The following is a 22,860-nucleotide window of genomic DNA, read 5'->3' on the forward strand; positions in this document are numbered from 1 at the left end:
TTGTCGGTAGGGGAAGGGGGTTAAATGCCCTCCATCACTTTTGACCCATAAAAGATAGCTAAAATTTCCAATTTTCAACTTCCAAAGTTAAACAACCTTACCTTCCACAAAAACCTTAATGCCCCTATTGCATAGCTTACAACCTCGCCTCCAGGCTCTGATGGTTTTTAGCAACCCCCAAAACCTTGTTAAATGACCTTTGGACTATTTTGAATAAAATAATTGTCTCACAAGTTCTATTGGATACATTCGTGAAAACGCGACGTGAGGGGGGCTAGTTGCTCTCTGATCACTTTGACTCTTAAAACGGGCACTAGAAATTCTGGTTAACTGTTTCACAAGCTATTGGATACATTCGCGAAAACTCGACCTGAGGGGGGCTAATTGCTCTCTGATCACTTTGACTCTTAAAACGGACACTAGAAATTCTGGTTTACAATCCACTGAGTCCCCTTCAAAGTAAGTATGAAGTATCTCCGAAGAATGCCCCAGAGCCTGACTTACACTCTTGCCCTGAGATTTGTGGGGGCGGGGGTGTCTTCCTCAAAGACGTACTTTCTTGACCCTTCAACTACAATGAACAGTATTTTCATATACAAATTTCAATTGGATGTCTGGGAAAATGATGAGCCTGAGGGGGGGGGGGTTGCTCTCAAATCACTTTTGACTCTTAAAAGGAGCACTACAACTTCCAATTTCAAATCATTTGAGCCCCATCTGTAGTTTATATGACCACCGAATCCACAAAACCTTATATTCTCCCAGGGTATGATATACCTATATTACCTATATACTTACTATATCGAGGGTACTGCGAGGTTGTCAATCCTAGAGGCATTGTTATATTTTTTGGGGGATTATTTTGAGAAAAATTACTATCTCACAATTTCAGTCAGATTCGTTTAATGAAAAGAGGGGCAGTCAGGGGGGGGGGCTATCTGCCCTCCTTCACTTTTGACTCTTAGAAGGGAACTAGGACTTCCAATTTTTAGCCAAATGAGCCTCCTCTAAAGTTTTATAACCATCTTTTTCATAAAAATTTTAAATTTCCCCGTGGTATTTGGATTATTTTAAATGAAATGGCTATATAAAAATTTCTATAAGGTGCATTTCGAGAAAATATGACCTGTATGGGGGTCCCCTCCGATAAATTTGATTCTTGAAAAGGGCGCTAGAGCTTCTGATTACCAATCTAATGAGTCTCCTTCGAAGTTTATGTGACCACGCTTCCATTAAAAACCTTATGTGCCCTCAGTGCATGACTTACAAACCTTGCCATGAAGACTGTGAGGGGGCTGTCATCCTCAAGGATATAATTTATCAACCTTTCGACTACGTTGAACAAAAAGGCTATCTTAAAATTTTTATCGGAAAAGTTTGGGAAAAAGATGGACGTGGGGGGGGATTGCCCCTCTGATCACTTTCGACCATTAAAAAGCGCTCTAGTATTCTCAATTTCAAATTGAATGAGCCTTTTTTTTGAAGTTTCTACGGCAACGATCTTCAGTAAAAAAAAACCTTATATGCCCCTAAGGAATAACTTCGAACCCTTGCCTTGAGGGCTGTGGGGGGTTGTCTTCCTCAAAGACATTATTTCAGAATCTTTCAACTACGCTAAACAAAGCGGCTATATCAAAGTTGTCATCAGAAGTGTTTGGGGAAGTGATTTTTGTGGGGGAGGGGGTTCATTTGACCTTCTTTCGGTTTCGACTATTCAAAAGGGCACTAGCTCCTTCAGTTTCCAATTGAATAGGCCCTTTTTGAAGTTTCTACGACGACGCTTTATATAAAAACCTTATATGCACCCAGGGCATAACTTACAACTCTGAGGGCTGTTGGGGGGTGTCATCTTCAAAGACATAATTTTGACTACGTTGAACAAAATGGCTGTCTCAAAAAGTTGATTGAAAGTGTTTGGAGAAATGATGGGTGTGTGTGTGTGTGGGGGGGGGGTGTTGTCCTCCAATTACTTTCAACTATTAAAAAGACTCTAGTCCTCTCAATTTTCAACCCAATGAGCCCTTTTTGAAATTTCTACGACAACTCCTTCTATACGAAGTGCCCTGGTCGAAAAAAAACAAATAAAATAAATATGCATTGTGCCAACATCGTTCTTTACCTAGCAGCGCTATTGTGCTGCCTATGATTTATTGTCTTATCTAAAACAAAAATAGTCAGGATTTTTTTTCGAAGATGAAGGGAAGAGGATCAGAGTCTGGAAAGCTTGAAATAGCATTATTTTTGCAATTTTGCTTATGGTTTCGAATTAAAGGGGGCTTTATAGTTGTACAAATTTGAATGGACATGTTCAAAGTTGAAGTGCTTCCACAGTACCACTTACTATTTGAGAGGCAACGCTAAACGCTATAGCGTTGCCCATACTAAAGAGGAATTAGGCTTCAATGTGCTATTATATCAGTATTTTTTCCCCAAATGTATTTTATATGGAAGAGGTAGTCGTCTAAACTCCGAAGGAACTCATGCGATAGAAAATTGAAAGTTTTAGTGCCCTTTTTAAGAGTCAAAAGTGATTGGAGTGGAACCAGCCACTCCCCCTCCCCCAACGCCTTTTCCCCCAAATGCTTACCATCAAAAGTTTCAAATAGCCATTCTGTTTAAAATAGTCCAACAGCAATGTGTAAGGAATGACTGAGGCTGTTGAGTTGAAAATTTAAGGGAGTCCTGAGAGGGATGTTAAACCAACCCTGTTTTTAAATGCTCCCTTCTCTCATCACTGATCAAGAGAGATTCTGCTCAAAACTATCAAAAGATCATGTAGCTATGCCTCCGGGAATGTAATGCCCCTAGCCTCCAGGGTATGAAATATAAACTAAATATTCTGTCCCTTTTTTACCTGCAGTATTTATCATTAGGAAAAGGCTGGATTTTGAATCTGGATGTGTTGAGAAAGCTTCAGAGTATTAAGATGAAACTTCAGGGAATATTTAAGGGCATGTTAAACTAAATCAAAAGGTACTCTGTGCTTACACTTTATCTTTATTTACACTTTATTTATTTTTTTACACTTTTAGGGCATGTTGGGGAGAATGATAAAAAGTGGCCAGAAAGCTACCAGTCCCCTTGTACTCCTTTTTTAGCTTCCCTTCCTCCAAAGTTATGTGATCAAAATTTTGGAATAAATATCATGTTCGAAATAATAGAAAAGTCAATTAACTATACCTCCGAATGTGACACACAACCCTCACAGCCCCTAGGGTAAGCGTTGCAAGCTATATAAGTTGCCCATTGCTTATATACAGTGTTGATTATTAGCAAAGGGGACGCGTTTGATCCTGAGTCTCCAAAAAGGCTAAGGGCATTAAGGTGAGACTTAAAAAAAATTTTGAGGATGGTGGCAAACAAAATCAAAACACACTATATGCACAAGAGTCGTCAAAAAGAAATAACAGCAATATTTAAGGAACAGCTATGGGTATTGAGTTGAAAACTTAAGGAAATGTTTAGAGGGATGTTGAAAAGGGAACGGTAGGCAACCCCCCCTCACACCTTTGCCCTTTTAGATGCTCCCTAACACTGATAGAAATCTTAAAAAGCTGTATTATTCAATATAGTCACAATAGCTAATAGTTATGCCACTGGGGATGTCCTGTCCCTACAGCCTCCGGGGTTAGAAATATAAATTATGCAATTTTGTTATTTTTGACATGCAGGTTATATTATTGGGAAAATAGTGGATGTTTGATCCATGGTGTTGCCCGAAAGGCTAAGAGTTTCGAGACGAACGCTAAATAGAAGAAACTATGTGTATCCGAGTTATCAAAAAGGTTTAGCTATATTATCTTAGAAACAGATAAGGGTATAAACTTGAAACTTTCAGGGCCACTACTACTATTGCTGTTGCAAGTTAGACTGGTTGCGACTGCAACTGTGACTAGTTCCAAATATAACAAACGGCAACTGTGACCGTAACTGCTTGCAACTGCTACTACATCTAGTTGTGGTTGCTTTCAAGGAATGTTGAGGGACTGTTGGAGTTTGAAACTTTGATGCTGTCACAAAAACATCACTTTGTTTTTCAATGGGGGTTGTCTAAAAACTTGAAATTTTTTGACATAAAAAAAACTAATGTAAAAAAAATATTTGATTAAAAAGCGTTTCAAAGAAAAGTTAAGAGCCATATTAATCTTTAGACCAGCAGAAATAAACTTCTATAATAATTTGGTTTTGTCATGTTTTTTTTTTTGTTCCTAGCACCCCGATTTCAGCTTATTCCTAGAAAGTGGTAAGGTTCTAACCTCTGTGGTTTTTACGGAAAGTGTGGACCTTAGGCCGGATTGATGAATATGACTTTGCATATTGGAAAGCTTCGTAGAACTCTTGCCTGGGGCCAAAAAGGATGGTTTTTGCTTGTCCTTGAGCCAGAGCCTATAGTGTGTGAAGTGAAGTGGAATTTTATAGCCTATGTCAGAGAGAACTATCTGAAGTTATGTAGTAAAGATTTCGTTTCATCTAGCCATGTTTCTGCTTTCGAGTGGAAAACTCCGTTCTAGCAGGCAAGCAGGCAGGCACCAGTTTCAAATTGAAGATGGACTAAAATCTGAAAGTGTTAAATATATGCGGCAGTTACTCGGCCCCACAGCCAATACATCTTCTTTGAGTGATAAACAGACAAATTTACAGAAACAAAAAGTGGCATTGTCCCGCGGTACCGAAAGTGCTGCCATTTATTGTTTCTACCTATTTCTGTTCGTGATTTCAGCTGAGTTTATCATTCGGTTTTTCGCACTTGGGATTGCAGTAGAGAAATGGTGTCAGATGTGCCTCCTAAACTTTAAAAGTTATCACATTGCTTCAGAAAGTAGAGTTTATTCTTTGCTCCTTTCTAAGTGATTGCGCTAAAAACTTGGCCTACGGCAAAAAAGTCAACTTTTGAACTAAGACAGATAGATTTTTTTTTCGACGGCAGTCGATAGATCTTGATGAGCTTCCATTTTTTGGTAGAAAAACTCCTTCGTGAGATGTACCAGTTTGAAAGTTTAAAGGGGTTGACAACTTCAGTAGTAAGGTACACACTGAAACCCAAAATAGGACGATACCAATTGTGAGACATATAGGGGAGTTTGAAGCAAGAGTCGGCTGTTAGCTCATAATCATCTTCGGGAATGAGAGGTGCGCAGCCTTTGCTAGTTTGTGTACCTATTATTTGTTTCTGCTGTATTTGATGGTAAGACCAATTTGGTTCCAGTGGTAAGACATGTAGGGGACTTGTTTATTTATAGATCAACAACTTCAGCGTTTAATCGAAGCGAGGAGACAAAATGAAAGTGTTGCTCTCGCAATACTTGGCTCGGCGAAGCCAAACAAACGTTGCCAAAACGCCTCACGTTGTCCATGCAACGTAGATCTAGTTCAAATTGAAAACGACCAGAAATTATTGTTAAAGAATAACTGAAACCCAAAACGAATAGAAATTAAATAAACAGTGGTAGCAAACCTGCAGATAACAGCTACTAATATAAATGAATAAATCTTAAGAAGAATAGAAATTAAACGGAATGTTCAGGTCAAAATTAAAACGAAAAAAAATAACTACAAGCAGGAGTTTAGCCACTGTCCACTCCCCGCCACTAATTGTAAAAGCCTATTGCGTCATTTGCGCTTTACTGTAAACAAATTTTATTACAAATATTTTCTTTTACATTTATTAAAATCGAAAAACAAAAATAAAATTACAGTAAAAAAAAAAATCTTGAATTGTGGAGCTTCCAGCAATTAAAATCATTATAGGTCAAATATTAAGTTTATTTTTATAAATTCTTTCTAAGGACTGTCCAAGATATATTTAGTTTACAATAAAAAACAAGTGACGCAATAGGCTTTAGACTTTTACAGCTCAGGGAGAGGGAAGAGGACGTGGCCAAACTCCTATTTGTAGTGATGTGTATTCATTTTAATTCTAACCTAAATATTCAGTTTGATTTTTATTCATTTATATTAGTATCTGTTATCTGTATGTTTGCTAGGATTGTATATTTAATTTATGTTTGTTATGGGATTTGTATACTCTTTAATAGTAATTAATTAAAAAAAAATTCCGCAAAACAAGTTTTTCAAAAAAAAGTAAAGAGCTCCATGAAGCCAAGAATGAGCAGAAATAATGTCAAATAATCTTTCAAGCGTAAAATTACCATAGATCACTATCAATAAATAAATTAAACTCATAACGAACAGAAATTACAATAAATAGCCGAGTCAAACTCTAAACGAACAAATATTAACCTGAATAGGGCTGATAACCCCCACTCCTTTTCAAGACCAGAACATGATTTGCGCTTTACTGGAAAAATAATGGATTTTCAGTTTAATTGATATGTGGTGATATTTGTTCCTTAAAATGTTTATATTTTTTATTTATGAAAGTAAGAAAAGTGGAAACATTTAAAACGTATTCTGTTTTCATGTATTTTGTTTTCAACATCTGATTTCCAATCCAATGAGCCTCCTCCGGAGTTTCTACGACCAAGACCGTTATATGCCCTCGCGGCATAACTTACAACCCTTATGCTGAGGGATGTTTGGGGAGGGGGGGTTTGTCATCCTCAAAGACATAGTTTCTAAGCTTTTCAACTACTCTGAACAAAATGGCTATTTAGAAATTTTGATTAAGTTCTTTAGGGAATTGATGGGCGTGGGGTAGGGGGCTTGTTGCCCTCCAATCACTTTTGACTATTGAAAAATTGCCTTTCAATGTTCAATCAAATGAGCCTTTTTTTAACTTTCCGCAGCAACAAATGGCTATATCAGAATTTCTATCAGATACATTTTTGGGAAAATACGAAGGGGGGGGGGTATCCACCCACAGATCACTTTGAATATTTAAAAGGGTACTAGAACTTCCGATTACCAATTCATTGAGTCATTCCGAAGTTTATACGACCACCCTTTTATAAAAACCTTATATATCCCAAAGGCATAACTTGCAACCCTTGCCCTGAGGTCTGTGTGTTTGTGTGGGGGGGATATCATCCTCAAAGACTTATTTTTATGACCTTTTCACTACAATGAACTAAATGGTTATCTCAAAATTTCGATTGGATGTGTGGGGAAATGGTTGGTGTGGGAAGGGGGTTAGTCACCTTCTAATCAATGTTGACTATTAAAAGAGGCACTTTCCAATCGAATGAGCCGTTTTCGAAGTTTCTGCGACAGCAAATGGCCATCACACAATTTCTGTCAGATGCATTTCGGAAAAATACGAGGTTTGGGGGGGGGGGCTATCCAACCTCTGATCACTCTGAATCTTATAAGGGCTCTAGAACTTCTGATTACTAGTCAAATGAGCGTCCTCCGAACGGTTATGCGATCAAACTTTTTATATAAACCTTATATGTCCCAAGGGCAAAACTTACAGCTCTTGCCCTAAGGGCCGTGGGGGAGGGGTTTTCATCCTCAAAGACGCAATTCCTATACCTATCAACTAAGTTGAACAAAATGGCTATCCCAAAATTTTGATTGGATGTGTTTGGGGAAATGGTGGGCGTGGGAGGGAGGTTAGTTGCCCTCCAATCACTTTTGACTATTAAAAAGGGCACTAGCCCTTTAAATTTCCAACCAAATGAGCACTTTACAAAGTTTTTACGACAACTCCTTTGATACAAAGTGCCCTGGTCTAAAACTTTTTTTAACTGTAAAAAAAGAAAAAAACAACATGATGAGCCTTGGATATTCTACTTTGAACATTCTTTGCTACCGTCTTTGCTAATAATACTACCAAGGTAAATGAAACTGCCCACCTGATCAATCTTTTCGTTAGATAAGATAAGATATTTATTTCAAAAAGATCACTATCACAAGCCCTCAAAGAGCCGAATTCGGACTTCGGAGTCGACTAACAAAGCAAACAAAGCAAAAAACACTAATAATAATGAATAATCAAATTATGAGTAAAAAAAAAGAAAAACAAATCTGTCAAACTAAACTTGAACAAATACAAGTCAGAAAAAAAGGGAAGGGGACAAAAAAAATCTAATAATACAGAAAAGAACAAGAAATAAACATATATATCTACAAATTAAAAGGGACACTAAAAAAAGTCCAAAAACTCACAAAAAAAGGAACGAAGCATAAAACACACGTAAAACACATATGATTAAAAGGGAAACTAAACCAAAACAGCAGGGGGCGAGCAAATTAGTGTAACGACCTAAAGCACCTCACATGAAAAAAAGGGGGGGGGGAGAAACTAGTTGGCTATTTTATTTATTTTTTCTGTGATGAAGGGGACAAAGGTTTTTTCATATCTGGAAGTAACGCAGCGAATGGGGGACAAAACTGGGATAGGCTCAGAAACAGCTCGAGGCTGTCGTAATCTGGATGGTGAGTGACGTTTGGGGAAAATACTTGCCGTCCGAGGGTTCGTTGTTGCATTATTTGAAAAACAGAGGCACAACGACGACCTCCTTCACTCAAGGGTTTCCAAACTAGCTTTTTTTTAGGAGCAGAGAGTAAGGCACCTTGCCTTCTTTGAAAATTATTCGCAAGGCTCTTTTTTGGATTCACTCAATTTTGTTTGATTCTTCACGGGAGATGCCAGGGTGCCAAACTGGACAAGCATATTCAAGATGCGGGTGGACAAAAGACGTGTACAACCTTAAGGAGTGAGAAGGGGGAACGCTATATTTATTTAGGAGCTTAAGGAGGGCGATAGACGCATTAGCTTTATGGATGATATCTTTAACGTGGATATCCCACTTTAAATTTGAAGAAATTGTGACTCCAAGTAATTTAACCGTGGACGCATAAATTTCAGGATGGATAGGATTAAGAAAACAGGGCGAGGATTTGAAGAAACAAATCGGCATTATATTGGACTTAGAGGGGTTTACTGTCATATCTAGGTCCAAAGCCTCACTTCCAGTTTCATTGAGGATACTCATAGGGTCGCTTATTAAATATCTGAAGCAACTTTCAACAATCGTTAGGTCATCAACAAATTTCCAACGGTCAGGAATTTCCTTCGCGAGGCTGTTAATCATGACTGAAAAAAGGAGGGGGCCTAGGAGAGTTCCTTGGGGTATGCCATTGTAAATAGGGAGAGGATTTGAGTAATAGTTCTGGTATTTAACCACCTGCGATCTATTTGTTAAAAAGGAGGCAACCAATTTTACCAGTAATGGATCGATATTGAACTCGCTTTCTAGTTTCTCAATTAAAATATTGCGGTTAACAAGGTCAAAGGCTTTCTGAAGGTCAATGGAAATTAATTTTAGCCAGGAATTAGGCTTTTGGAGGATTTTCCCGATGTGGTCAATAAGAGAAACGAGGTAGTGGGAAGTAGAAGTTGATTTTAGGTTTCCGAATTGTTTCAGGTCAGTAAGAGGTAGGATTTTTTCCTTTAGCAAATCTGCAAGGAATCCTTCATACAATTTTGAAAAAATAGGAGTAAGTGTAATAGGTCGAACACCCTCAAAGCCAGGCTTTCCGTTTTTCTTTTTCAAAGGGGTAATGAAACCCTGTTTCCAAATTGTTGGAATTTGCCCAGACTTAGTAATTTCGTTTAACAGGACAGACAAGGGCTTAGACAGGAAGTCACCAAAGGCTCTAATAAGAGGAAGCGGGATATCCAAAGGACAAACACTTGTCTTTTTTAGTTTATCAATTCTTCTTTCAATCTCAGACGGCGAAACAGTCGGGAAAAAGGGGGATGGGGCTCCTGTTGATAATTGGATTGGCAATGCTGGAAGGCTCTGGACAATGGAAGCGAGAAATTTATTTAGACTATTTGCAGTAACATCAGGGGGCTCTGGTAAGTTTAAATTAAGCTGGTCAAGACTCCTGCCACATAGCTTTTTAACCTCGGAATACCAGTTTTTGGCTTATTAGTGAACAATTCTTCGATCTTATTTTTGTAGTAGGATCGTGCCAAGTTACGAATTTCTCTTTTAATTGATTTTCTTAGTATATTGGCTTTATCGAGTTTACCATTTTTAAACAGCTTCAATTTGGTTCTAATTAGTGTTTTTATTGTTTGATTAATAAAGGGTTTATCACTTGACCACCGTTTAAACCTTTTTTCTGGGAAACAAATTTGATATTCATCAATTAGCTTTTTATGAAACGTGGCTGTTTTCTCATCAAGGTTTTGTAAACTATAAATGTCGGACCAATCTTCAGTACTCAGCCACATACCGAAAGAAAGAAGACCATAATTTTGAAGAGGGCGGTAAGTTCTGTAAGCTATTGAGAAAGTATGCTTAAAATTTGAGGAGGGGGACTAAAGAATGGAAAGATGATAACTCCCACCTAATGGGGGCAAAGTTGAGGAAGGGCTGTAAAAATTGTACATATTAGTTAAAATAACATAAAGAGAGGTATTACCTCGAGTCGTCGGTGTTTTAACAATTTGCTTTACTTTAACTGAAGCACAAAAATAATCCATTTTAAGGTCGTTGGCATCGCCAACTAAAAAAAGGCCAGCATTGGGGTACTTAGAAATAACAAAATCAGCACTTGCCTGTAATTGCTGGATGAAATTACGTTTTGACTCGATATTTTGATTTGGGGAGTAATAGAAAACAGTTATTGCAATAATACTAAATGGACGAGGGAGTACTTTTGGTATAACATTTAGCCAGAGGATTTCATCATACTCGGAAAAGTTAGGGACTTGAATAACCTTTGGGTAAAGGTGACTCTTAGTAACTCCGCCACCTTTTTTCCCGAGTGGGTGGTCTGAAGGACGGAGTTTAATAAACTCTGAATAATTTGTCAGGCATAGGGACCCTGGGTCATGGGATTGAATTTCAGTAACAGCTATAATATCTATCAAATTTGATTCTGAAACCACCTCGAGTTCAGTAAGTTTTTCAAAATTAAGACTTTCAGCATTAGTAACTAAAAGTTTAGGAAAAACAAACCGGTTGGGGAATCGCGACAGGGAGACTTGATGGGTTTGATAATTTCCTGGGTAGGGCTTTAATTTAATTTTATTATGCTTTGGAGAAGAAGGGTAAGAAAAGGATTTGCTTTTGGGATTTAGATGTGGGGGACGGGCAAGAATATGGACGAAGCACGAGGACTTATTATATGACAATTATTGAATGCAAAAAGTCTCAGACCTGAGTCACGTTTACAGGGTAAGCACGAGGGATAAAACGAATGGGCTGGGGGTGGGGTTTTGTAAGGTGCTGGGAAAGGGGGGCTGGGTGGGAATAGTGATTCATGTCCGTCAAGAAATTGCTGGTTTGCGGCTGAGTAGGGAGGGTATGGGGCAGCATACTGTGAGGGGGAGGAAATAGGACTTCTGTATGCGGGGAGGAGGAAGCAATGGATAAGGGAGGAGAGTTTGGGATCGGGAAGGGTTTGTCAATTTTTGAGTTATGCCTGATGAACTTTGATGAGAAATTTTTGCTTGAGTGCGGTGCACTAAAAAAGGACGGCGGAAGGGAGATGAGTGGCTCTTACAATTTTTATCTTTGGATAGGGACTCTGGAACAGGGCCCCAGGGAGGAAAATTAACATCATCTACTTTTGGTGCATGGGCAAAACTACAATATTTGTTATTACAAGCTAAAACTGGACAAAGCTTCACATTGGTCAAAACTGCACTTAACGGAACCACAACTACCTGAAATAAAATTACGACATATATGTAAAAATTTGCACTGCTTACTAAATTTACAACGATTATGATTAAAATGTTTGCATATCACATTTTTTTTGTTGGAACTTTGTTGATGCACTTGCTTGAAAATCACTGTGCTCATTTTTTTAGTGTAATTTGCCTTAACTCTATTTTCGAAAACACTGTTTGGCTGGAGCTTGGTTGAAGAAAAAACGTGTTCAAATACACAATTGTCTTCTAATTGGCAAGAACCTGCCAAGATTATATTAGCACATTTTAGTTTATTATCAGAAGAGACAGTCTTATTATGCAGGCTATTCCCCTTGTTAATGTCCACACGTTTTTGAGCATCTGTAATGTGGTAATCAAGGTTACCATTATAATTAGGCTGTATCAAGGGTGGATTGAGGTCAATGAAAATTTTCGGATTTGTGTCATTTGTTGTGATAGGTATCAGTGGATTTAATCCTCTAAGTCCTTCATCAATATTCATTTGGTTTATGGACATTGCACTTTTTTTATGGTCAGAGATGGAAGTGTTATTAACCTCATTCAAAATGGAATTATATGCAGGTTGATTTGCTAGATTGCTTTGGTGAATTGTCAAAAAATTGGAGATGAAAGTTAATGCATCCGTTAACTTTTCTTGTAAAACCAAGATTTTGGTAATATCTGGTTGTAAGATGGGGGCTGTAGGGACAGTGTCCGTTTGAACTGATTTATCAATGCTACAGTCAATTGTTTGGCAAGATGCATTTGTTTTCCCTTCAGAACAGCCTCGGCGCTGGGGAGGGACAAGGGAAATTGTAGGATAACACAAACTAGTGCCAGCCTTTTTAGAAACGGTTGGTTCTTCAGTCAATAGAGGAAACTGGCTGAGCGGAGTGTCTGGAAAATGTTTAGGGCTGCTGAGATCACTTAGAATGCTAAGAATCCTTCTTCTTTCAACAGGGGTACGGGGTGTCCGAGAAGTTCCGGATGGGGGGATAGAAAGCACTGGAAAAGAAGTACAATTTACCTTAGACTTAGTAGAACAATCTAGGCACATCCAGGAGTTATTCTAACTAGTGATTTCTATCCTAGCACACTTTTCAGTCCCTGCATGGAACCAAGAACTGCAATTAACACATATGACTGCGTTTGAAGTAACTCGTAATCTGCATTCAGGACAAAATTGTTTTGATTTCGTCATTTAGTCTTGCAACACAGGTTTAAGCCTTACTTAATTGAAAGGTCTTAATATGTCTTGAATTTGACGTTACCCAACGTCAGATTTTCATGTTCACTTATTCCTAGCCTTAGTGATTTAGTCTTCTCAACATTGATTTTCAAACCTATTCTAGCACCCTGAACTCACAAAACATCTAAAAATTCATTCATTTTGCTCAGAATTTCATCCAGGATGCTCAAATTATCAGCATAATCTAAATCCACGAGAGTTTTTCCCCACCATTTGATTCCATGGTCTCCCATTGCCTTGGCTGTGCTTTTTAAGACAAAGTCCATCAAAATGATCCATATAAAGAGGGATAGAACACAACCCTACTTAACTCCTAATTTAATACAAAACTAGCTGCTCACCTCATTTCATACCTTAACCGCAGCATTTTGATTCTTGGACATAGCACTAACCACTTTAACGTATTTTTCTGGTATACAGGACAAGGATAAGACCTTTGCTAAAGCTCTTCTATCAACAGAATCAAACGCTTGTTCATAACCTATAAAACTGAAGACCAAAGGTGTTTGACAACTCAGACACTTCTCAATTATTAATCTAAGAGTATAAGAGTATTAATCTAAGAGTATCCTCAACCTTTTCTAAAACCGCACTGTTCTTTTCTTAAAACTTTTTCTACTGCATCTCTCAATCTAAAAAGTAACATATTACTAAGTAATTTGCTATCTACAGAGACCAGACCAATGATTTGATAATTACCTCCCTTACTCTTATCATATTTCTTATACGGTGGTTTAATTAAGGTTTTCTAAAATCGTTAGGTGCTTCCCCTTTTGCAAAAATCATATTCATAATCTTCAGCAACTTATTTCTAACCTCAGAGCCACCATATTTAAGAAACTCATTTTCCACACTATCAGCACCTGGAGCCTTATTATTTTTTAATTCTTTTAGCAGTGTCGTTAATGTTTCCTTGCAAAACAAATCCTCCCTTACATCCACTTTTACTGGAACTCTATATTGACTTAGCACATTCTCAAAATGCTCTGCCCATCTCTCTTTAACTCCTTCATTATCACTAATTGTGCCCCCGTTCCTATTTTTAACGGTGAGAAGTCTGGATTGACTACTCCCTCTCAATTTATTAACATGACAGTACAATATTTTACTATTATGCCGTCTAGCTGCATCTTGGAGATCCTCGGCAATTTTATCCATGGTCTCCACTCCACTCCACACCTCGCTAATTCATATTTTAATGCTTTCTTCACTTTCTTTACATTCCTTTTGCTTTCATATGATCTATCACACAGAGAATTCTTGTACAAGTCCCTTTTCATCTCTACTAAAAATGGAAATTTTAACTAATATCTCTAGCCGTGTTCCTAATTTTCTTCCCTAATACACCATCAGCAACTTCACAGATTGTTTTTCTAAAATTATTCCAACAATTTTCCACATTGTCAGTTTCAACTCAAGTTTAGTATTCAACTCTTCCCGGAAAGTTTCTCTCCAATTCTCGTCCTGGAATCTATCAACATTGTAACTTTCCGGGAGTTAGCTACCCTTCCGAAATTTCAGCTTTAAATTGACCCTAGACACAACTAGATGGTAATCTTTACTTTTAATATCAATAAAAGGACTCCTGTATACCGTAGTATCTTGTATTGACCCTGCCAATCTTTAGTTTACTATAACATAATCAATAAGCTTTGCTGTCTTATCATCACGTGAAAACCGTGTTAAGCTATGGACCATTTTATGACCAAACATTGTATTGGTTATAACTAGATTGCTATACCTACAAAAATGCAGAAGTCTGTAGCCATTACTTTTCATTTTCCTGCACCAAATTTACTAGACTAGGATACCATCTATCCCTATTTCTTCTGACTTAGGCGTTAAAATATTCTAGTAAAAACATCGTATTTCTGCCAGCGACCCTGTCTATTTGCCCCTGTAACTGCAAGTAAAATTCATCCGAGTCACTAGTATCTCCATCAGTCGGTTCTACAGGGGCATATACTACTGTAACTGATACCCTGAACTTTTTAGTCATAAAATGAGCAATTAGTATTCTATTATTAATACCTTCCCAGCCTACACAATACTTAGTAGCTTCCTTATTCATCATGAGCCCTACTCCTTGTCTACGGACCCCACCATTCCTGCCTGAGTAAACAAATTCTATATTACCTATTTTCATGCTTCCTACCCATGGGATACGAGTTTCTGAAACTCCTAGTAAGTCCAGTTCGAATCGTCTGAATTCGTCAGTAAAAAATGTTTATGCGATAGTCATTTTTTAACGTCGTAACATTCCAAGTTCTAATTTCCATGTTCTTTAAATCATTGAAATTATTTTGGCCTCAGGAAAGGTAACGATCCCGGATACCAGTGCCACATATTTTCTCCAGTCTACACCAAAGCACTTAAGCCGGCTTAGAACCACACAGCAAGAAGTCCCTGGGACCTCCAGTATGAATGGAGACATTCTGCAATCCTGGGCTTATCTTGGTCCCAACTTTGTTTTCAGCACTTGGCGATGCTCTTCTATCAACAAGGGTCGAAATCCTGCACAGACAATATCAAGCCTATTACCTCCGACTCATTACATATTCATGCCTAAAAATATTGTGCTACTGCGGGGAGGCAGCCCATAGTAGATAAATTAGAGGAAATAGAGTTGACTGCAAGGTCCCCAGTCTTGCAGGTACCTCGAAAGGGTCAAGGCAGCCCTTTGTAGGAGCTGTTGTCCATAGATCTGGATGGTACGTCCTGCTGCAGTTGTCCTATAGAGGACTCTCCGGCGTGGGTGATCTGCGTCATCATGTAATTTAACCCGTTACTGGGAGAAGGTTTGTAACTCACAGGACGTGTGGACACGCCGGTGGGCCCAGTTGATCGTACATTCGAGGAACCTTCTTCTATCGCCACCTGGGGACACGCTGAGTAGCCTGGGGAAGGCTCTTTAAAACTGGCAAATGGTAAATACATTTTCTTAAAATTACAAATTAGCTGTCCCAAATATTAATCAAATATTAGTATTGGTATCTATTTTATAGTAAATACAGTGCCAGGAAGAATAAGTTTTTATTTGAGTATATCAATATACTCAAATTTTGTTTACTCTAAGCAAAGAAGCACATTCGTCCAACAACCAACTGTCTACTTTATGGGAGTGCAGTGAAAAATCTACTCATTTCATATAAAACTGGAAATAAATCTAGGCTACAAAAATAGAAAAGAAGAAGACAATCTAGTAAAGGAAGAAAAATACTTATTTTGTGAGGCTAAGAATGTGTTTATCAATTTTGTTTTTGCTGCTACGGCACGGTATTTGAATTGACTACAGAGAAATAAGCTATAGTTCACGACTTGTTACTTGGACCTATAATATTCGTAGGTATATTTTAATGCTTAGATTCTGGTTGAAGTTAACTAAGAGTAATGAAGATAGACTAGTAAGAGCGGCATATGAACAGATGTTGAAATGTGGTTTAAAAACCTCGTGGCCATCTCAAATTAAATCATTACTAGAAAAAGTAGGAATGCCTTATTTATGGAATAATGGTCTTTGTTCTAGTGATGTACCAACATATTTAGAAAGCAAGGTACGATTTATATTAGAGAGTCAGGAAATTCAGCATTGGCAAGGGCTGGTTTTAGATTCTACAACCCTACAACATTATAATCAGGAAAAACCTAGTTTCGGAGAGGAACTTTATTTTAATTTAATTTACCGGCTATGATTCTACGTCGTTAAATTCAGCTTAGAGCGAATTGTCTTCCAATCCAGAACAGGCAAAAAACTTTCGACAAAAATAAAATGATAGTTGGTCCTGATAGGCGGTATGTTTGTCCCCTTTGTAAAGATGATGATGAAGACTTGGATCATTTTCTCCGGAAATGCCCGGTGCTCTTGGATTTACGGGAAATTTATTTGCATGGGATTAATTTGATGCTTCCGGGTATTCTGCAAATAGTAACCCAACCACAATATTTCGAGTGGGAGTGTATATAGATAAATCCTTAATAAGAAGAAAAAGTTTTATATGACTAATTTCTTTTGTTGTTAGATTAGGCACTTTTCGCGTTGAATTCTGTTTTTTTGTGCGTGTTTGTAATTCGTACTGTTGTTAATTTCCTTGCTTGTTTGTTATGTATTTATATTTTTGTGTGTATATGGCCCATGGGTTTTTGAAATACACTTATCTATCTATATCTATCTATTCTTTTCAAAACATTTTAGAAAAAAATTTATCTAAATATTTGATGAAGCCAGCTAGATTTCAGTTATAAGTCCAAGTGGTCAAAATTAACGCATACAAATTCTAATAAAGTATTATTTTTTAGATATAAAATGGACGAGAATTATTACCTAACTCATTATTTAAAGGTTCATTTAAGTAGGGAGCACTCCTGACTTTGTTTTAAATAGATTGGAAAAATTTTAAGGTAGTATGTTGAATGATCGAAGGATAACTTATAATTACTTGTAAATAAGATGAGAGTGGTCAGGACAGTGAGAGGAACTGTGCACGCGGCGGGAGCCGCAAATTTTTCCTTGGTGATTTCTAAAAAAAAATTGATGGAAAAAACTGTCACGTAGGTTTGCTCACTGCTACCATGGAATTGTTGATTTTCCACTGATGTGTCTTCTATTAAGTGCCTAGTGTCGTGTTGTGAAGTTGCATAGTATTTGTCCCATGTTGAGTGCTTAAGAGTTAAAGTTGGTGAAAATTGTGTGTAATTTGATCAATGTCTTTTCATTTTGTTTTTCTCTTCTTTGTTTTTCTTACTCCTGCTTGTTCATTATTGTTATGTGCTAATTAAGAAAAAAAAACTTTCCAAAAAAAGTTCCAAAGAAACACAAAGAGGTATATTAAACCTAAAATGAGAAGAAATAAAGTCAAATAATTTTTATGTGAAATTCTACCGTAATCTCTGTCACTAAAGAAACAACCCCAAAATGAGCAGATATTACAATAAAAAAAAAAAAAAAAAAACAGTGAAACTCAAAATGAGCAGAAACTGCCACAAAGAGGAGTAGTGATAAAGCTCCTAGTGCCTTCTAAAGACAGGAATGTAATTTGTCCTTTGCTGAAAACAATCTTAATTTCCAGCTATGTGTTTTTTTTCTCATAACATCGAATAAAAAAAAGTCACCGTCATTATCAAGTAAAGGACTGACCTCGGCCCATGGTAACCTAATATTAAAAAACGCATAAAAAAAACCGGCAAGTGCGAAAAAAATGTCATTTCTAGCTAATTCAGCAATGGTAACCGTCGTTAAATTAGTCATAACAGTAAAATGTTATTTTCAAAAAGAATTTATGGGAATTTCAAAAATAGCATGAGACTTTTCCAAAATGGTTTGGGATTGAATAAAAAGTGCCATTGGGATCGCCATGGCCGGAAAACCTATACAGAAAATTAAGAGTCCACTGGCTTGAACAATAAGGGAAATCACTTTTTTGCATTGATAGGACTGTCCTCTTTTTTTCCGTTTTTTTTTCTCTGCTGCTAGTGGTGAACTTGAACATCATAGAAAGCTGTTTAAGGTCTCATTCTAAAGGAAATTGCTACATCTACTCGCTTTTGTAATTAACGAAACAGAATATTCGAAAGGAATTTTTTTTTTGTGAAAAAATTGTATCTTCGTATACAAGGTGATATCATAATCGTAGCTTATTACAATAAATTACGTTATGGTAAAATTAACGATTGAAGGTTTAATCTATATACTAATATTATTCCTAAAAGATTTAATAATTTCGGATTAATTAAAGTTGAAAAAGAGAAAACCTTGAAAATGTTTTTTTTTGTCACAATGCCAAGAAAATTAAAGGGTTTATTTATTCTTATTTACTTTAAGGAATAAAATATCCAGGTCAAACATTTGAAGTGCATTCGGTGGATATAACACTTCGTATCACCCACTGGCTATATTTTTTGTACTCTAAAATGCTGTCAGTTAAGCACTAGCTAAATTTGTAGTCTTGATAATGAAGGATCGAGCGTCAGCGAACTCCATCATATATAATATAATTAAATTCATTTTTGCTACAATTTCTGCTGTCTTATGCCCTAAAAAGAGTTGTTTCCATTATGCTTTTAGTCTTCCTTTTTCTTCCTTCCCTATTCCTTTGCTTTTAGTCTTCTTCCCCTAAAATATATATTGAATTGATATCATTTGGTTGATACTGATGTTGACAAATAGCCAATGGTTTTCGTAAGATTGTGTGTTCAACTAACAGGACTTTTTGCAGGTTGAGAAGCCCAATGAAGATAATGAGTCTACAAAATCTGTTTCGCCTGAGATTGAAAATACAAACGATTGTGGTATGTACAGTATGATTATTAAAAATGCCATAAGATTTAATTTTGAGAAGGCAAAAAAATATGTAGTATGTTGGGAAAATATCCAATCCTTAACTGTATAGCAGAGGTGGGCCAAAATTCACATAGTAGTTAGGTACCCCCAAGCATTATTTTTCACCCATCTACATTGTAAAGAAGGCCTATTCATAGAATCCTGGGAGGGGACTAGTTCGATCTAAATGGAAAGTTCTAGGGCTCTTTTTAAGGGTGGAAAAAGATTGGAGGGCAAGGAGCCCCCTTTCCCCTAGGCTCTACATGTTTGCCCCGGGCTTTACATAGTCCTCTCCTGGTATCGAATGGCAAAAACAAAACAAAAACAGAGTGAATTTAAAATAAAGGATGCCAAAAAACTAAGCTTTGTCTGGGCCAAAGTTGACTTAGTAAACAGTCAGGTGACCTCCAAGTATTATTTTCCTACAGATCCTAAGACATTCAATCAAATTTTGAGGTAGCCTTTTTTTTTTAACAAAAATGTCTCCAGGTATGACATGACACCCGCGCCCCAGGACAAGAGTCGTCATTACTCAAGTTGCCCTTTGTTTATGCATTGATCGTATAATAGAAAGTGGAGGAATTTTTTTATCCTTGGTGTTCGATTAGCCCGAAACTTCTGGTGGACATTATTTGAGGACAAGAAAATTTTATATGTACCTGTACGCTAATTACACATTTACCTGAATAAATCTAAAGACGCTATGTGCGCCTGATTTTCAAATTATTTATAATATCTTAGGAATAACATAGGGGATCAAATTGAAGCCTGAAGGGAGTATTTGAGGGTCGAGGGAGGGGGGAGGGGACATTATGTCTATCCTAGTAGTTGAAATTGTATGCCTGAAATATTTAGGAAAAGGACTTGTGGGATAGAGTTGAAGCTTTCAGGCACTATAGGTGAAAGGAAGATGGACTGCTGGATAAGGGAAATCTAAATTTAGTCTTTGGGAGAGGGAGAAGGACTAGCGAAGTTTTTACGTTGGAGGATCTTTCCATGGAGGAGTTTTTTATGGGGGAAGGGAATTTCCCTGAGGGGGAGCCAGATTCTGAAAGTAAGAAGCAACATCAAAACTTAAAACGAAGAGAAGTTATTACGTATATGAGGGGATCGCCTTCTCGTCAATACATTGCTCTTTATGCTAAAGTTTTTTTTTAGTACTTTTAAAAGAGTCATTTATTCTAATTAAACGACATTTGTGATTCAGGAGTCATCCTTAAAGAAGTGGGACAAATTCGAACTTTAGCGTAAAGAGCGAGGTATTGACGAGGGGGTGACCCCCTTATATACGTAGAAATTTTTGTTCGCTTTAAGTTTTAATGCTGCTCCTTACTTTCGGTTGAAAAAAAAACTTGTTTTTTTTTTAATAGCTTGATAAATCAGAAGACAATGTATACTACAGGTCGTTATACGGCGTATATTCAATATCTCAGGAACTACATTGGGTATAAACTTGAAACTTCTAGGGAATGCAAGGGGGAAGTGAGCCAGTGGATGCTGAATTGTGACTGGAGGAAAAGGGTAAAGATATGTCGAAAGACAATCTGTACATATAAGCTATCAAAATAACATGTCTGCAATATCTTGGGAATGAAGGTTAGTGACTTGAGGGACCCAGTTGAAACTTGTCAAGGGCAATACATTTTTGGAGAAAATTTTGGTTCTATTGATTCTTAGTGGGAAACATTTTTTTTTCTGTTGATCATCTTCAGAGTTTCAGACTATGAACCCATCTCAATAAAAATTTCAGAACCAAGAGAACCTTAGTTAGAAAAAAAATCTGGTTGCATTGATTCTTGACATCCATTTTGTATTTTTATTGTTTAAGGAACAAGAGGAAGTTTTTTTTATTTTTATTAATGTATCACCTCAAATGCAATTGTTTAAACAAACAAGCACTTAAAGCAAACTATAATACAATAAGATTCTTATAAAAAAAAGGTTGATCAAAATTTAAGATAAACAGATACTATTATTAAATTGAACCTTTGATGGAATATTATGGGGGACGTTGGACTAAATCAAATGGCACCACATGCATCCAGGTTATCAAACTGACGTATCTGGAGTATCTCAAGGGTAGCTATAAAGTATTCAGATGTAAATTTTGTGGCACAATCCGGGAAATGTTGAACTAAATCTAAAGAAACTTTTTGCGTCCAGGCTGTCGAAAAGGCATATCTACAATATTTATGCCACCGGAGGGGGGGGGGGCATGTTCAATACTTGGTTTTTGATTAATTTGAAACTCTCAGAGATCATTTTCTGGATGAAGAAAATTATATGTATTCGGAGTTTGGGGGGAAGGGGGGGGGGTTCAAAACTGGTCAAAAACTCTTTGTTTCTAACTAGTTACATTTTGAGGTAAAGTAGTCTTATAAAATTTACACGGGGGAGGCTGGGGCTTGTCTGATAAAAGACATTATGTCTATCTTAGTATTTGAAATAATATGTCTGGAATATCTTTGGAAGTGGCTTGAGGGATAGAATTTAAACTTTCAGGCACTGTTGGTGAAATGAAGAGGGAAAGTTGGGCAAGGGAAATTTACATTTAGTCTTTGGTGGGGGGGGGGAGGAAGGGCTGATATAAATAAAGTTTTTGCACAATAAGCTCACACGAGACTTATAATTTAGGCACGGTTAAGTAGCTAGATAAATCAGAAAACACGCTGCCAGGTTGGCACAATGACGCAGGTGCAAGATCTGAGAAACTGCTTAGGGTGTCAAATTGAAACTTTTAGGGAATCTTAGGTGGAAGGGGAAGTGGGAACTGAATTGCGGCTTTGGGGAAAGGGTAGAGCTATATTGAAAGACAACATATGGATCCAAAATATCAAAATAACATAGCTGAAATATCTTGGGAAACGAAATTAAGGGCTTAAGAGGTTCAGTTGAAGCTTTGGCAAGTGTGGGACGAGGGTGGGGGGTCTTATGCATGTTTAAACTTTTTCTTGTTTAAATTTTAGCTTGGAGATTTTGGCTTATCAAGGAGAATATAAGGAATTTGTGGTTCTATTGAATCTTTGTGCGAAATATTCTTTTTTTTTGTGCTGATTTGATTAAATTTTCAGGCCATGAAGACATTTCAGTAAAAATAAAGAACCAAGGGAACTTGGCTAAAACAACACGTTAAAAACAAGTCTGGTTGCAATTATTTTTAACATCGTTTTTTTATTCTGATTTTTTTTTTATCGAAACAAAAATAATTTCTAATAAATGAGTCCCCACTGTAATATTTTGAACTTAACAAGCACTGAACTAAAAAATCACGATAAGATTCTTATAAAAGGCTGATCATTATTTATTTATATTCAAGGTTTTAACAGCATAGGGGTAAAGGTGGTTTCAGCCCTTTGGAAAGCGGAAAATATTGCAGGCTTTAATGCATTTGGATAAAATTCTCTCTTCCCATCTGTCCAAAATTCTATTGTAAAAACTATTATTTTTTTTTCAAAACTTTGTGTAAAATTTAAATAGGAAGCAAAAAATCTTAATGCTTAAGTAGTAGGAATAAATGGAAAAAAGTACTTTATTATCCTGAAAATTCCTCTTATAACCAATAAAAAAATAATAGGAATTAAGAACTAACAGAGCTTAATTTATTTTTAATTAAAAAAAAGTTCTTCAAATAAAAGTAGAGCGAAATGAAGCCAAAGACGAACTTAAATGCAGTCTTATGATAATTCAAACCTAACACGAACGGAAACTATCATCGAATCT

The 22,860-nt window shown here is 36.9% G+C and overlaps 2 protein-coding genes across 8 annotated transcripts in view; both read left to right on the forward strand.

The window, feature by feature from the left end:
- Positions 1-22,860, forward strand: part of LOC136040389 (BTB/POZ domain-containing protein 6-like) — a 396,184-nt gene that overhangs the window by 91,709 nt on the left and 281,615 nt on the right. The gene's annotated exons all lie outside the window — the stretch shown is intronic.
- LOC136040386 (zinc finger protein 3 homolog) overlaps positions 1-22,860 on the forward strand; it is a 108,681-nt gene that overhangs the window by 47,239 nt on the left and 38,582 nt on the right. For all 4 annotated transcript variants that reach the window (XM_065724645.1, XM_065724647.1, XM_065724648.1 and 1 more), the window contains one exon: positions 19,037-19,109. In XM_065724645.1, the coding sequence (XP_065580717.1) occupies positions 19,037-19,109 (73 nt within the window). The remainder of the gene's footprint in view (positions 1-19,036; positions 19,110-22,860) is intronic.

This window comes from Artemia franciscana, chromosome 20, assembly GCF_032884065.1.
Source record: "Artemia franciscana chromosome 20, ASM3288406v1, whole genome shotgun sequence".
In the NCBI taxonomy this organism is placed as follows: Eukaryota; Metazoa; Arthropoda; class Branchiopoda; order Anostraca; family Artemiidae; genus Artemia; species Artemia franciscana.